This window comes from Buceros rhinoceros, unplaced genomic scaffold (genome assembly GCF_000710305.1).
Source record: "Buceros rhinoceros silvestris isolate BGI_N320 unplaced genomic scaffold, ASM71030v1 scaffold260, whole genome shotgun sequence".
Classification (NCBI taxonomy): domain Eukaryota; kingdom Metazoa; phylum Chordata; class Aves; order Bucerotiformes; family Bucerotidae; genus Buceros; species Buceros rhinoceros.
The window spans coordinates 2,234-19,997 of record NW_010391088.1 but is presented as its reverse complement, the minus strand read 5'-3'; the positions used below and the strand labels follow the sequence as shown (position 1 = coordinate 19,997).

The 17,764-nt window shown below is 45.8% G+C and overlaps 1 protein-coding gene across 1 annotated transcript in view; it reads right to left on the bottom strand.

The window, feature by feature from the left end:
- The window catches only part of ULK1 (unc-51 like autophagy activating kinase 1), a gene marked incomplete at its 5' end in the record, with an annotated part of 77,765 nt that overhangs the window by 57,772 nt on the left and 2,229 nt on the right, over nt 1-17,764 (bottom strand). The window contains 2 exon segments of the mRNA XM_010139937.1: nt 3,366-3,402; nt 4,201-4,233. Coding sequence (XP_010138239.1) covers nt 3,366-3,402; nt 4,201-4,233 — 70 coding nt within the window.

The window sequence follows — 17,764 nt, the reverse complement described above, 5'->3', positions numbered from 1 at the left end:
AAACCATCTAAAAAGTGCCCTGGTCAACTTGTGCTGAAATGTTCAACCTGCCAAGTGGCTGCCAGGTAAATAGTAGTAAACAGCCCTTCTCAGCTGATCCAAGGGCGGCTGCATTAGGGTACACTTGCTGACGTTACATGACAACATCATTTTGGAAAAGTTATTTAGGAAAAAGAACTTCTCCTCTTAACCACAGGTGCCACAAGTATCTCTAACATGTGCCCAATCCAAATCGCACTGAAGTCAGAAACCAAGCTGACTTATTTTGGGCCTTCTTGTAACTAAGCTGGCTCCACCCGTACAGAGCATGGCCAGTGAGACTCCTGCGAAGTCTTCTGACTTGTACAGAAGACTTGTTCCAGATAGGTCTAGTCCTATCACAGGTATTTTTTATTTACTTAGTTGCAGAGGGTGAAAAATTACACAGCAGTGCCTCACACCTCTTGTTTGCAAAAGGGTCCCCACACGACTTGGGTTGAACTAGACAGACAACAGCTGCTTGCACGTGGTGTGGTCAAACCAAGAAGTGCTCTAACAGGAAGTTTTCTTCAGAGAGGTGGGCTCTCCAAGAAGCATGTTAAGAAAGGTCACGAATATGCACTTACAAACTGTTTATAACAGCCTGTGTCAATGCCCACTCACAGAATTTAAGAAGAAATTTTAGATCAGCTTGCTCTGACCTCCTGAGAACCCAAGGCCATTGAATTTCAGTTATTGCCATAAGGAGGATGGTCATTTCTGCAATGCTTCCCTCAGCTCTGCCACACAGTAGCAATCTGTCACTCTCAGCTCAAAACACAACCTATGGTGGGCTTTAAATGAAAGCAACATCCACACAGAACTATCAGAAGAGCAACTGCGTTGTACCATTAAAGAACAACATCATAAGAAGTTGCACTTAGAACACACACAACCTTGGGTTGTGTCAAAGATGGGGCTGACCAACAGCGTAACCCAGCTGAAACGCATATTGGCTTGAAACGTGCCCGTACGCACGTCTTTCAGTTGTGAGGACAAGTAGAGTGCTTTGGATTCAACACCAAATTACCTTATTACCTAATGCTGGTAATTAGAGGGCGGAACAGACGGGGAAGCTTACAAGCAACTCATTCAATGAGAAACAGGGGACCTGCATGCGCAGCTTGCACAGGTGCTACAGGAACCAGCAGCAAAAACGACTGAAGAGTCAGTGGGAAAGTAGATGTTGCAATTAAATACCATCATGCAATTATTAAAATAACTGAAGCAGCACAATAACCGCTCAATAGAGATGAGCCTCCTGCATACCAGTGGAACGCCCTGGAAGAAATCTGAGCTTTCCAAAATGAGCTTTCAGGAAAAAATCATTACCGTCAAAAGGAGCCAGGGCACCTGCAGAAACTGGGAGAAGAGATAACCCCAGTCATGACAGCTGCTTTTCACCGTTGTCAAGGTAAGATATTTTGTTGGTAAAAACAGAGCTACAGGTAATTTTTTCAAATTAACTCAGGCAAGGAAGGATCAAGCCTTGCCTAAGCAACAGTCAAACCAATTAAACTGGGGTAAAGCTGCACTGTATTTGAAAAACGCAGTTCGGCACTTTCCCAAGCTAGACACCAGTTCCTCGTGTAAGTGAGCTGTATGAATAGCATATCTACTGCACAGTATACTACTTTTGTTTTGGTGGGTGGTGGAAGGGGGAAAACAACAATACAGGCTGAGAAGCAGTAGCACAAATAGGAAGATTCTCTCTAAACCCACATTTCTGTAAGTCGTTCAGCCAGAAGCTGTGTTCTTGTTTATGTATGCAGCTTTGACGACTAGAGCACACAGCCCAGTGCTTGAACACCAAAGTTAATTTCCTGTGCACAAAACCTAAAAACTTCAGCTTTCAAAGCCCATGCATTGGTAAAACTGGAGTTTGACTATTTTTTAAAACATTTCATTATTAAAATTTGCACTTGTACTCAAGGAGAAAAGGCGGCACCAAATATGAAACCATTTTGCCTTGGTATTCGTAACAATGTTCCACCACCATCAAGATGCTCCTTTAAAGCACAGCAATACCCAGATGCAAACCACCACGACTAATCTAAGACAAAGCAGACTAAACCTGGATTTTCAAAATAAAACACCTGTCACTCCTGTCTCACCTAAATTTTAAACAAAACACATGAAAGGCAGGATATTCCTTCATTTTTCTTCAAGTACTAAATCCTAAGTATTAAAGTGCATAATTAATTCATTACCCTGTATGAACAGGGTACGCTACTGGCATCAAGCCCCAAATCATCATTCTAAGGATATCAACACCAGCTGTAAGGAAGATGTAAATTTAGCTTTTAATCTTTCAACTTTTGCCATTTCCAGGCATCATGTAGCTCAGATTAGGAGCCTGAAGTATTATCCAGCTGACTAGCTTTTAATCTGAACAATGTGAACAAACTTTGTTTAGCCATGACCCAAAGCCACACATGAAATGAGATTAAAGCTGTCTCTTCACATTAAGTACTCTTCTAGTTAACATGCAAAACACAAAAGCTACATTAAAGAACGAAAAAAAATACAGTCAGGCCAACGGAAAGTAAGGTCTGTGTCTGGCTGCAGCTAAGCGACTTGTTCCAGATGCCATCCCAGTACTGCTTAGGTACTGGGTGCAGTGTGGTCCAGCCACAATCCTGTACCTGTGCAGGGGGCTGCACTGAAAAACAGCGTGGGAGATCGAAGCCTGAGCGCCAGCAATACCGCTGGGTGACACACAAAGCGTGTTTCCATACACCTGATGGCAAAGACACACTTCAGTCTCACCAAAAGGTTCAAGGCACCAAAGACCCCAAAGGTCGCCCTCACAACACTACCGGCCACACCACTGTCACCCTCAGTACACTGCAGTAAGAAACCGGTTCTGTCCTAGATGTGGGAACAGCCTTAAGGGACAAGCTAGAGAAAGTGAAGTAACACTCTTGGGATCTTATTTTAAGCCAACCCCACAGAACTGCAAGACTTCAATATAATTAGCCTTTTTCTACTGATCAGGAAAAAGAGAAACCATGCTACTAGTAGTGTTGAAACATGTGTAATCTATAACTAAACCTATAAATCTATAACTAAAATACGTAACTACTGACAACAGTCACCGCTGACCTACGTGGGAAAGACTACAAGACCAGCTTTTATTGCCGTGGATTCCCAGTTTTCAATTTATTATCAAGGATGAACCTCTTAGAAAAGGAACAGTGATACTCTGTTTATTTTGCAGGAATTGAAAAAAAAGATACACCATCTGCTTACTTAGACCTTCCACAAACCCCAGCAACTTTACTGAGCCAAAGCAGGCAGTGTTTTCTTGTGAATACAGAGGATATTCTCCATACTATTCTACTTACTGTGGAGATAGTCTGCCAGGTCACCACCATTACAGTACTGCAAACAGAGGAGAAAGCTCAGTTAATGCAAGGTGAACCAGAGATTAACAAGAAAAACAGTGAACTCTTCACTAGGGTGGCAGGCTTACCATGGTATTTAAACATAAATGAATCATACATGTCAAAGTGTGTATTCAGAGGTTGGCAGGTAAAAAACCCCAGCATTTCTGTAGGTTCCTCCTCGATCCCATTTCCCCTGCACGTTATTTTGCACTACGATGCACCAGCATTAACCAGCTTTTGTGTGCACACATCCGTGTGAAGGCGTTATCAGGGAGAAAGATAAAACCAGACAAAGTGGGGGGGTCACCGCTGGAAAGACCAGCAGAAAGCTGGTTGAAGAAGGCCTGTGAGCAGCTGCCACTGAAAACTGAAATTCCCCATGTCACATTCCATATCATTAAGGAAAGTTAACAAGACCTCAGAGCGAGGACTGCAGAGGAAAGAAAATACTCAAAAGCTTTGCAGCTAAGGTGTGCAAAGAAAATTTACTTTCCATCTCTCTCCGAAGCAGATGCTACCCAGTAACACCCATTTGACCCTTGAGGTAAGATGTCCAACTGATTAAACCCGTGCCAGCACAACATTCTGACACCAGTGACATGCAAACTACCCTGGCTGCTGCCTTCACCCACACTGCTCCAGTTCTCAGAGGCATGCAGCTGCAAAGGCATCACAGGTGAGACTGAGCAGAGAGCACTACTGGCATAACAGGCTGGTCTGCTTTAACCAAGTTTCAAAGAAAAAAAGAGAGAAAAAAGGTGAAAAAGATGGAGAAAATAATAGACACACTTACCTCCATAACCAAGTAGACAGAATTTGCCAGTTCCTGGAGAAAGAAAATGGAAAAACAAAATATTTATGCATTGAAATATTTCACATGCATTAAAGCTGCTACATTTCTTTTTAAAGAGGTAAACTGTGCTCTGATTCAGAGTAAAGAGGGGTAAAACTTCATTACAGATCAATTCCTAGAGCACTGCTTACTTCGAAAATGCCAGGTATTTCAGCATTTAATTCTTTGTGCACCTATTCCACCAAGCAGATCTCCTGTATCGTGGCTTGGGTCTTCATGTTCCATTCTGGCTTTTACGATTAACTGTGGCATGCAATGCAGATGCTGGCACACCACTATCTTAGAGCTTAATCACCTCCACATTTAACTTGGCCCATTACAGCAGCTATAGCAGTGATGAGCAATGCTAGTCTCAACAGACAGATAAGAGCAACACAACTTTGGGACCTGCAAGTCAACCCCACTAATTTGAGGGCAAAAGGGAAGATCTCAGGTCAAAAATGCAACATTGACCAATCACTTTCTACCTACACCAGAGTGCTATTATTGGGTGGCTAAAGCTTTCTGCATTCTCATGGAGGTCAACACCAGCCAAGACCAGGCCAAATGCTTGTCTTCCTAAGCCTGCTATGGGTGGTGCACTGTGATGCTTCTTACAATCTTGAGAGGTTGCCTTCAGCCTTAGCAGTTCTTCTCCACCGGCTCCCTGGCCTTAGGAAGCGTGTACAGGGTAGCACAGACACTGTACAAGTTCAAGATACTGCGGAGAAGTGCTCCACAACCATACAGCACCATGGAGCTGCGTTAGAACTCTGCTGGCTGCTCCACACACGCTGACACCAGCGGCTGTCTGGCACTCGTTTAGCAGAGCCGCCAAACCACTAGCAGAGCACACACATGAAACCAGCCAGGTGTTCAACCTTGGTAGACCCAAAAGGGTGAACAATAAATTCTCTTACTGAAACAGAAGTCAAACAGAAGCAGACAGGCTATGTAAGAGATGTACATGCTAGAAGTCGCTCCTGAGCTCAGGGCTCGGTCCTGGGCAAGCGCAAGCAGCAATTACCTGGGCGAGTGGAGAAGCTCTGAAAGCAGTGGCAGAGCAAGAGAATTCACTCCATTTCCATAGCTCCAGGGCAGCACGTCTTTACTTAAAGGCTGTTTAGACACCTGCCTGCCTGATTCCTTCTCCGAGCACAACTGCAATTTCGAAAGCCCCAGCATCCACTCCACCAGCGTTTTTAGTTTCCAAGCAGTTTTCACTGCCTGCTCCCAGCCCCCTTCATCTTGGTCTGCCCACAGGACTCCCACCGCCTGTCAAGCCTGTACCAAATTGACTGCCCTTGACAATGCTCTGAGCACCTCCCACCACTTCTCTTGCAGTCCTCGTTTAACCTCACAATGTGAAATTTGAGTTTCCAGATCCTTGCTGGAAGACCGGTAGGAGGAAATGGGGCAGAAGGGAGGAAGTCAAACTACCTGTGATGTGTGAGACTCAGGCTACAGCTGCATGCACTTTCCCTGGGTGGGCTCAAGGCACCAAGCAGCTCAGCAGCCTCGCATGGCTCCTCTGGTTCAAGTATTCACCAAACACCAGGGGTGGTCATACCTGGCTCTTACAACTGCCAAGCCCAGACAAGCTTTTTGAAAGTCCCCTTGTTCGGCCGTAAAGCAACTCCCTGTGATACTTCATCCACTTTCACAGACATTGCAGATTAAGTGGGAAACCATTCTGTGGTTAGAAGGACAGAAGCGGCGCAAGAAGAAAACCCCAGGCATCACCACCAGTTTTGCACATGACAAAGCGCTGGGGGGCAATTTTCAAAGTGTTCAAAGCCCACCAGCTCCTGCTGTCCTTAGCAAGAACAGTGGAAGGTCAAGGTTTAAGAAAAACACCCAGGCTACAACCTCAGATGTACCAGAAGAGGTGAGGACATGCCAGCAGCGCAATGCAGCTGCTTGGGGAATGACTGCGGGGCTGCAGGCCATGGAGCTCACTACAGGGCAACTGCTGGGCATGGAGGAAGTGCCTGAAGTGGTTTTTGCAGCCCACAACGAGTTCACCTCTGCCACAGCAAGATTTTTTCATCGACACTTCTCATCTAAACAGGCTGTGATCATTGCAGCTCAGTAACTCTACGAATTACTATGTATAGCGCCAGCAGGGCTTGGGGAAGCTTAATATGTTATTACCCACACAGAAAATGAAGAGGAAGTCTAGCTTACACAAACAAAGTCCAAAAGATATTTGTATTAAGTTATTAGCCAACAGCTAATGTACACCATACAGCTGGGTTGTTTTTCCACTGTATGTTATTTAAAGACTCTGAAAACAAACATCATCAAGCAAGTCATTGATTTTTGTCAGCCAGTGCACACAGTGACAAGGGTTAAATAAGGACCTGCACAGGCAAGGGAGATGCTCTGCTCAACCTCCCCAGCAACAAAGTGACCTTGTTGGCTGGTGGTTTTATCCCACCACCGAAGGGTGAAGAGATAAGAGGGCAATGCCGGAAAGGCTTCTGGGAGAGAAGTAGGTGGCTCTCCCAGCCACCCACTGGCAACAGCACCCTGTGAGCATTCAAGCCTTACTAGGAAACACTCTCCACTGCTGCACGCACACCCACCACAGCAAAGGAACATTAAGCAAGTGTATTTTCAGATCGCAGACGCCTGTAGCAGAGATGACACAACTTCCACATTTGCAACTTCAGCCTCTCAAGACCCACTTACCAGAAAAAGATTTATAGGAATTTTGCCAAAGAACTAAACATTTATTTCAGTAAGAGCCCTGGAAACAAGCTCTTGTTTGGAAAAAGCCTTCAGCCAGTAGTTTACTGCGGTTACAATGAATACAAGTGTCTGAAGAGACTTCTGGTTTCTCAGACGGGCTGATGGACTTCTCTCAAGCTGATTCAGCAGCAGAAACTCTTTCTTTTCTGCTTTCAGCCTTCTACAGTATTTATGATTTGTTCGTTAACAAGGAAGAAAATACTCCCCGCCAAAATTTGCAGGCTACTAGTCTCTCTGCAAAGAAAGAAAATGCCCAACCCACTCATTTTCACATCAGTAACAAGAATAATATTAGTTTGTTTTATTTCTGCAGAGGCTTATGTCCAAGAAGCGCTACAGATAATTTCCTCTGGACCTCTTACTGACAAGTGCCAGTCTGTGCAGCCAAGGCTAATCCTGTCACTAAACAAGCCTGATGAGGAAACAGCACAGAGGCAACCCCCCTAACTTCTCCTCTCATCACAAAGCGCAGCAGTACCCTGACCACGCTCCACAACAGCACCAAAAGGCCTCTGCCAAAGACATTAAGCTGATAATTAATCAGTCTGGATCCTTGCCTGACTCACAGCTCTTGCAGCAGAGGCCCCAGCGATGAAGTTACAATTTAATTGAGTGTAAAAATAGGCAACAGCCTCTACTGTCTACAAATAACACACATCTGCTGACAGAGCACGAAGAAATGAAGAAACTTTGTTTAGCAGCCCAGCATAAATCACCCCAGGACATTGTTGTGTTAAAATCCCTTACTGGGACACTGGGAGGGATGGCGTTGCTGACATCAAGGCTCAGCAGTCCTGTCTCCCTTTAAATTTTCTCTCCACCCATACTGGAAGGTGGCATGATCCTCTTCTTGGAAAGTGTGTGTTTAGGTGTGTCCAAAGGGAAACGTCTGGGTGTACCCACAGCTAGAGTCATCCTCCCACCACAGCTTATGAAGTCTGCGAGAGGAAACTTCCTCAGAGAAATCCTCCCCTGCACTCTAGCCCAGCGCCCAAATTAGGAAGGGAAAGAAGTTACAGTTAAATTACACAGCAACCCAAAACTCTCTCAGCAGCGCAGTGTTCTCGCCATTCTGTGCGGGACCAGTTGTAACAGACACTGGGGTAAAACCAGCGAAGACAGGGATGCAGGAGCAACACGTCAAAGATGATCATAGCTCCACTGTACACCCATGTGCTGAGCACCCCATGGCTGAGAAGGCCCCTGCTGTCTACAGCAGAGGAGCTATATGGGCTCAAGTCACCCAAGCTGGGTTTGTCACTCTCCTGTACCACCACCTGTTTGCTGGCCTGCCCCCGATGGCAGAGGTTCCTGTTTTGTACCTCTCGGAAGATATCCACCAAGCGCTGCTCCACCCTGCCTCTCCAACACCACCCGGAGCAGCTGCCAAGCAAAGATAATCGCCACACACAGGTCTCTAAACAGGGTGAGGGCTCATCAATTGTACCAACACAGCAGAAGCATACAATGAGGCTGAGGGTCTGACAGTGGAAGATAAACTCAACACCAACCGAAAGTTAAGATTTTCTGCTCTGTGTTGTTTTTTTTTTTCATGCTACTTTCCCCATTCTCTGCAGCACATCCTCCTGTTTTGCCAGTAGGATCTCACAGAGCCAGCGTCCTTTTAGCCCACGGTCTTTGTCATTGCTCTTTTGACAGTGGCACTGCAGTCACAAACATGGGCTGTAACAAACATAATTTTGCTTTAGAGAAACCAATTCCTATACCAAGAGCACCCAGAAAGCATCTAGCTAAGGCAGGGGCTCACAAGTCAGCTGGGCTCGGAAAACAGAACCCACCATCCAAGAGAGGGAGGAAACCTCCCAGACAGTAACATCTCTCAGTATTATTTCACTCCGGCTCACAGCTTGGCTTCAGCAGGTTAACCTCCAAAGAGGGGAAGGAAAACTGTCGTGCTATGCAAGGATCCTCTCAACACAACTATTTGAATGGAAGCAAGATAAAAGACAATAGTAACATCAATCTGAACTGTGGGAGCACCTTCCATTGCTCACCCTTTGGAAAACAGATCTAAAGCAAATAGCTAGAAGACATTCACATGCCTTTTGACCTCACATGGAAAGAAAAAACACATGTCAGAGCCCATTGTGTTTTTCTGTTCTGTTGCCCTGGTTGTTCTCTTCAGCCCTTCTGAACCTTACCAATGAGAACTCAGGAAGGTTTCAAGCAGGTTTCCAATTCAGAAGACAACAATTAACTCAGATGAAGGAAGAAAAGGAGGAAAGAAGGTACTCATTCACTGCAGTATAATTTCCTCTCTGCACAGACACACAACACCACAAAATACCTCTCCAACTCAGACACACCTTCACAGCCAGACAAAAGCACATTTGAGGACAGACTTTTGGGATTCAAGTTGTGCAGCCGGTGAGTCCCTGCACCAAAAGGGTTAGCACACTGTAAGTAACCAGCAGCCAATCCTCTTGTGTATAGACTATGCTGGAAGTGAAAATCTTGGTTACAGAAGCAGTCACATGTAAGTACGATTTAGGAGATGATATGCAAGCAATGAACAGTCTACTCAGTATCTTTGTCCGTTCTGGCACATCCAGGTCCAGCAATAAAACCTACTGCTACTGACTGAAAAGTGTTATTTCCACAGTCAGCAGATCTTTGAACCCCCAAAAGAATGAGGGCTCCTAATTTCTTTGTGTAGATCCCAGGGAATGAGCACAAGAAGCAAGTCTCAGAGACACCCCCTGACTTCTGCATTGGCTCATGACTGCATTCTGCTTCCTACAGACCTGTCAGCTTGCTCCAGGATGGGGAGCACCAGCCCAGGCACAAGGCAAGCAGAAGGGAGGCCCTGCAGCACAGGAGAGGCTTATGGCCAGCCTTGCAACTGGCGGATTTCTGTAGGACCAGAAGAACAATGATGCCAAGGGCCAGTGATACCCCATTCCAGGCACTACGATATCCTCTGCTTATAAAATAGAGGAGTTGTTTTAGGACAGGTTGTACTGCAGGACAGATTGAAAACAGCAGGAAAGCTATCCTCTGGTTCTACACAGGCTTCAGGAAGGGAGGGAAAGTACTTCCCATCCCCCTGGCAACAGTCCTAAAATCTGACTGCACAACATTAAAAAACAAATAAGACAATGTCATGTCTGTGGAGCTACTTTTTGCCAGGAAACTAACACCACTATGAACAAATGGTAGGACAGCTAGATCTTCAGGTGACTTGAAGAAACTCCCACCAGACATGAGCCTTCTGCAACTTCCTTCAAACCAGCCCCAGCTCTCTTCTCCTCTCTATCTCCAGAGTGGCCAGCTGTCACCTCCCCACGGACTGGGCAGTCTGCTGTTGGCTTCACAGAAGTTCCTGCAGACCTTGATCAAAGCCCTGAGATTCAGAACTTGCTGGATGACTGATGGCTACAGCACTGGCAGAGAGTTCAACCAGGAAAACATGACTCTCTTTTGGAGGCAGAACGGGTCTCTGCAGAGCAGCACACTACAGCAAGTCAAAGCTGAGAGCTGCATCTGAGCCTAACCACAGAACCCAACACAGGATCAACGTCACAGTAAGAGCAGAGAGGCAAAGCGGCAGGTTCCAGCGTCACAGAGTTTCAAGGTGAGACCAAAAAATTGCATCAGAGCAAGTGGAAGACTCATGTTGCCGTGACACTGAAAAGCCATCACCTCCTACAGCAGTCAGGTTCGTTCTGGAGATAGTGCTGCACCACCTACACCAGTCTGTGCCCCCCATGGAGCACAGGTCACCTCTGTAGGCAGCAGCCCAGCAGGGATAAGAGACTGCTGAGGAACAAAGCAGCAGAATCCTGAAGAGTTTGGATTTTCTGACATGGAGTGGAAAGAAGTAACTAGCCCTTTGCCAACAGATGGAGAAAGACCTTGATGCTTCTTTAAATGAAAGCAAGCTTCTTTCTGCTAAGAGCAATGCATTACGTTAATGCTATCCAGACAGGAAACTTCAGCATTCTCAAAACAATGACGAGAATATTGAAGATCTGATTTGCCCTTCTGTATTTATTTTTCATCTCCTTTCTGTATCACAGTCTTATTATAAAATGAACATTTAAGGTTGAATTCCCCATATCCTTAAGCTCAGTCACATGTACTGGAATGAAATCCTTGCATACCACAAAGTTGCATTTTATGAGCCTGCCCAAAGAGCAGGAGTAGTGGGGGGAGTGCTGTGGGTCGAGGTGGATAAGGCAGGCTGTGGGAATGAACGTTCCAGCTTTAATCACACACTCATTGACACATACCAAGAGACGTACAAATCGGCTCAGTCCAGAAGTTTGATTTTAGAACCAATTCTACTAAAGTCAGGAATGGCTTGGTTTTTTAATGGCATGTATCCCGAACAATCTGATACCCTGCAGGAGATTTTTGCTCAAGCAACTTGGGAAATGAGAGGCCCAAACTCTGCGGGGTTTTCTGTGGTAGCTGTATGGCTGACTGGCCTCTGCAGGTCTCTTTTACATCCATTTATTTCATCCTTCATTTACCAGATTTAATAAAACAAGCAAACAGCACAAAGATGTTATAACAAAAAGTTTAAAGAAAAAAACCATGGGTTTTCTTTCAAATAAAAATTTAAGAGGGAGAAAAGCCAGCATAACATGAGCTTGAATCTGCAGTATTTAAAAAGAGAGAACTGAGCATGTTTTAACATATTTAACATGCTGAATACAGTTTCCAATTAAATGAAAAAACATCAAACACAAATGAAGAACCTCCAGAGAGAAAGTGCCCAGCGCTGTGCACAGCGCTGCTGGGCAGCACACGCCTAGGGAACACACAGCCTGTGTGCTCCAAACCCATCCCAGCCCTGCCTGACACCACCTCCACCGCCATCCGTGGCGTTTCCCACCACACCAGCAGCTCTCACACTCTGGGCCACCAGCATCTACGGAGCCGGCTGGGAGGCTTTCCCTTCCTGGCGGTGTAAGATGCTTTGCTAAATAGGATCTCTCTAATGACTTAAAATTCTGCATCTTTTGTCCGCCCCACCAGAACCACACTGTCTGGCTGATCTCTAGCATGCCAGCTCAGTTGACCTAATTCCTCCTGTTATTCTGATGCTAGGAGACAAGCCAGGTGCTCCTGCAGCCAGACAGAACATTATTGCCCTAAGCAACCACCGATGCACAGTTTGATTCGTTCCTATCAGCCCCCCTTGAAACAACCTTGCTTAATAAATAAGCGCAGCTTAGATCCTCACTTGGCATTTTGACAGCACCTCTTTATGTTCATGGTGCTATTCAAGGCCCGCACATCATAAAGCGGGAGACATCACACAGTGAAAGCACCTCTTTGCTATGCACTAAGCTTAAAAGAGGTTCTAAAGCCATCTGTTGGCTGGGCTCTTCCCTGGATTCTTTTGTGGACATTTATTATTAAGTTTCTCGGAGAGGAACTGTACCATCTGAAGAGAATTAAGATGGCTTCTCTTAAGCAAAGTACGTTTAGGTCTGTACCTAAGAAACATTGCTTTGGAAGTCCACATCACTCATACTCACTTTCCCTCAAGTTTGCCATTTACTATTGCTACATAGTAACAGCAACAAATAACCCAACAAAAAAAAAAACAACCCCCCAAACCCCACCCAACCAATGGAAAACAAAGTCCATACTTACTTTGAAAACAAAAAACCCAAAAACCTCTCCCTGACTTTGCAGATCACAGACCACCACCTCTGCCGACCACCCCTGCGTTCAGCTTCTCCCTGGATCTCACTGCATGCTATGAAGACAGTCTGCCTCACAGAAGACCCACATCCACTTCAGAGGACCAGAGCTTCTCTAGGAGTTTCCCCAAAGCAATCCAGAGCCAGCTGGATTCAGCTCAGATTCCCACCACCAAACCCAACCCTGCGTTTGCATCTTGTGTAAAGGCTTTTTGGTTGATATCAAAAGGTGGAAAGGCCAGAGGTGCAGGAAAGGGAGAGGAAAGGAGGATACATGAAAGTCAACCACAACCTCAATTCTCTCCACATGCTTCAGCATTAATACGTTCAAGCTTTTGAAACATAGTTTTATTGCAATTTCACAGTTTAGGGTCAAGTTCAGTCCATACACAAATACACATCTTTTAATTTGCTTTGGTTTGGACTTGTAAATATTTGAAAGAAATTCAAACACTGGCTCTTCATCTGAATTCAAACCCACCCAGTCACTGATTAGGAGGCACCTCTTTCTGTCCGTCTTCCAAATCTCCACCTCCTTGCTTTGCTCACTCCAACCAAATCATCACAAGGATTTAAACAGTGGAAATTTTCATAATGGAAGCACTGATGGAGCTTCAAGAAAAGCAGCACGAATAGCACCTCAGCCATTACCAGAGCTTTGCTATCAATCCGAGCACAACAGCCTACCAGTTTCTGATTACTCCTGGGAAACATTCCTTAATCTGTCATTATAGTCTGAGTAATGCTACCTTCCACAGGAGCCTTAGAGCCTATTAACTTCCTCGTCGCCAGTCTTCCATGACATCGTAATCATGTGAGACGAACGCAGGTATGTGCTTTACACACAGGATGAGTAAAACAGTGATCATAATTTCAGAAATGCAGCAAGACCACTCCCTCTAAAAAAAGGCCATGACTCTCTGAGGTCTATATTTAGTGGTCAGCATTTGCTAGATGTTTCTGTGACCTGCGCAGTGGGGTACTCAGCTAGCGAAACCAACATTAAATAGAAGTTCAAGACGATGAAATTCTCTCCTCTGCATAAACATATCCATTCTGGTCCACTAAACTCTCAAGCTGCATCCTACAAAAATACTGGCAGAGGGTGGTTGAGTTTTTGTCCTTTTCCCTTCCTGCTCTAAATTAATCCAGATCCAGCCTTCAGTAACGGAGTGACTCCCTTCAACAGATGTGAGGATGCTGACGGAGCAGGACAGCAGACACCCCATTCTTGTCCACAGTGCAAACAGAAAGAGGGTTGCTCGGCAGTTCAGAGAGGTCTGCACTTTACACCCACTCACCAGGCAACCTGCCAGCATTGCTCAGGGGTGGAATTAAAACAGGATTTAATGAGGCAGGCAGCCTGACCTCAGGAGTGCGATCTCACAGACACGGAGTGCCTCCTTAGTCATTAAGTGTCCCAGTGGAGCCCTGTCTCCCAAGACAGGGCACCCAAACAGCAGTGCCTGAAGAACAGAAGATCCTGCGTTAGGTGGCACAAGAGGTGGCAAGGCAAGGAGGTAACACTGCAGCAACACTGATTCATCTGACAGACTCATCGGCAAAGCACTGCAGCAGAAGCGAGCGGTGCTGGAGGGCACACCAAAGGACACTGCTGTACACGGAGCGCCTAAGGTCCCAGGGGACAGCAGGAGGCACGTACACAAGATGCTGACTAGCAGCTAAAGGCTCCATGTTGGAAAAGGTGATGGTGCACACAGCACATCACAGCCCAACAGCCGTGGTCCTATTGATCACAAGGAATTTCTACACAGCAACAAGAGAACAAGTCTGTTATTCCTTGGCTCTCAAGACCAGCCCAGAGCGACTGATCATTAAGCTGAGCAGCGTTTGTTCTGCCACCCATGCCTTAATCCAAACACACAAGAAAAACTGTACTGCAAGGACCCCATGTTCTCCAGCAGCTCAAGGTGATACAGTCATCCCAGCACGAGTATTTTTGGTGAGCCTGTACTGCATGAGTGAGTTAAGCATTATCTCAGCTCATCCCAAGCTGGTGAGTACAATAAGCCAACGTGACACAATTATGGAAAGTAGACCCTCAGGAAACCTAGGCTGAGCCAGAAACTCAGCAGCGCAATGCCCTGTGTGATGTTAACAGCTACGTTTCTACCGCCTGCACAAGAACTAGGAGAAAACCAAACACAACAAAAGCCACCCGATACCCACCCAAGCACAGTCATAGCTAGGCTGCTTTAAGAAGCAAGCTCAGATCACAGCACACAACCAGGGAAAACGTGCCAGTAAAATAATCCTCCTTCCTATTTGATGCAGAAAAACACTTTCTAATATCCAAAGCATGATTTATGTCCAGGAATAGATTTTCCGCCCTAGCACCAACATGGCCAAATCTGAGATCTTCAGTAGATATGTGTTCAACCAACCTTCCCGGGGCACCTGGCACAGTAGAGGGAAGAAAACATACCCATGACCTCCCACTGCCCCAAAGAACTTAGTTTACATGTAAGAACCTACTTCCTACTAGCACTGAAGATGCCGTCTAGTGCACAGTGCTCCCAGCATCCGACAAGTTCAGGAGTTACCTTCCTACCACTGAATGCCCTTAGCTAATCAAAAGGTCTCTGATCTCAGATTCAACGTCCTGAGTCACCAAAGAATCTGAAGCAAGTCCCATACACCAGACTACACTCTGCTAAGTCTTCAGTCAACATGCATGAAGAGACAAGCTGATCCTCAGAGCTCTGGAAATCTCTTTTCCAAGAAACTTCATTTCCAGACCAAGTCCCTATCCAGTGGAAACCATTATTCATATCCTCGTTGTCACTAACTCCCACCTTAAAGAACAAGAGCTCATTCAGCTGTCCTCAGAGTAAAAAAGACTTCTGGTATCCCGATGGCCCTTGAGACTGCTGTATTCCCCTCAACACCAGCCCCTCTGCAAGCCAGCTGAGGAGTCACCCATTGTTCAGTAGCAACTAATGCACTCCACGCACAGTGGAACACGATTTTTTCTTCATGCCAGCATCTCCTGTGCCTAGGAAAGAGTCACACCACAACCTCATACAGACACTAAACAGACAATCCTTTTAGAAACGCAATGCAACGTGATTTGTCCTTTTTGAGCAGAGGTTCTCACTTTAGACTCCTAGACAATTCAACAGCACCTCTCATTAATACATGAGCACATAATAATGGGAATATGCATATTTTAGTTTGTGAGCCATTCTCATGTAATGATGCTGCTCTTAGGACTCCAGTGGGGGAACCTATAAAAGTCCAGACACTGCACTTTTATGCATTAAACATTCACCAGAAGCTTCTTATTTTGTCGTTATTTATGAGCTGATATCACAAAGATCTATGAAACAAGAAGGAACACAGCAATTTTCCTGGATTTGAAGGATAAAATAAGCGTGCCAGGGTGAGAGCAGCTGTCAGCACTGCAAGTGTCTGTCTGGGACAAATCTGGCGTTACCTCAAAAATCTAGAGTTGTATGAGGCCTGGTTAGCATTAGCTTTTAACCAGGAAAATGTGAACTAAAGCATCAGTGGGTGTAATCACCTGCTTGAAGCCGCTGTGGTTTTGGCAACCATTTCCTTGGGTGTAAGGAACATGTGAGTAAAAGTTAAAGTCGCTGTTGCCAGGAGGTGCAGAGGAAGAGACGGCACAAAATGCAAAGACAGATGAAGCTACAGGGCAACATTAAGATTCACAGGAAATATTTTTTCCTTTTTTGCTCTGTGATTTTGTAACACAAGAATAAACCTCGTCTGTTTTAGAAAGCCTAGAAGAAAGGGCTCAGTTAACAGCAACTATGACATTTTAAAGAGTAAATATATACACAGCTATGAATGAAGTAGTGGATCTTGTCTCAGAGAACAAGGTGAGTACTAAGCAGTCTTTTCCACAAAGTAAGGAAAGGGGGTAGAAGCCAGCCTTCCGCAGCACTGCACTTCTCCCTCTGCAGATAATTTACTCTCATACAACTCCTAAGCCAAGACACTGCAGGGCCACACGTTCAGACTCATTACACACACAACGAGTGGACCACACCAGGCTGTGTCTGACAACTGATCACCTTACACCAGAGGAGACTCCACACCCTAAACTATATAACATCTACAGTTACAGCACTAGTTAAGGTCCAAGGCCACCTACAGTCATCTCTGTTTGTCCAAGAAATCAAACCACCCAAGTCACACAAGGACTCTCTGCAAAGCTGGTAACTAAACAAATACCTGGGCATGCCTTGAGCCCAGGACCATTTCTCAAGTTCCTGTTCTGTGGTATCTTACACAGCTTCTTGCTAGTATCTCATAGGCTACATCGCTACACACAGAATTTAACTAAAGCTCATTTGCCATCACCTAAGGAGGAAAATGCAGGTCTGCAGATGTAACAGTGATGAAATCACTCCTTTTGCAGGAAGTGTCTTTGAGCTGCTTACCACCCGGCAAGGAACAGAACATGAACAAAGGTTTTGAAAGATCTACAATAAACAAATCCAGCAGCATAATGCTTCATACAAATGCAAACTATTGAGGAAACACGGGAGCAGCCACTCACTCCCTCAACTGAAAAGTTATTAAGTAAACTTAGAAGGTACAGAGGGGAATGAAAAAACACGAGATCTAAAGCCCCAAGTGGCCTGTGCCCAGAGGCACCTTCCCCAGCTCTCCAAGCTACTCTGCATGGGGTCAAAGGCGGACACTGCTCTCAAGGGTATTTTGGGAGCAACGTTCAGCTGGCCTCTCACCCAAGGAGTATTTCCAAGAAGCAATCCCCTTCCCAGTAGCTTGAACCCCCCTACATCCACCTCTTGCCAAAACGCCAGGCATCACCACACTTCCCAAGGACCCAGCCCCTGGCAGCGCCGCACCGTATGCCCCTGCTCCATCGGAGAGGGACACGGGGAGCGAGGGAGCCCCAGGGTGCTGCGAGCAGACTACAGCACCCAGAAGGCATTGCACAGCGGCTGTGCCAACCGGCTGGGACTCGTGTCTGGGTGACGTGGAGGCCACAGAGCCAATCCACGGGAGAAGGAGCAATGTCAACAAACACAGCGGCTGAGGGACGCGTGATATCAGGGACAGGGCAGTCAGCTCCCGAT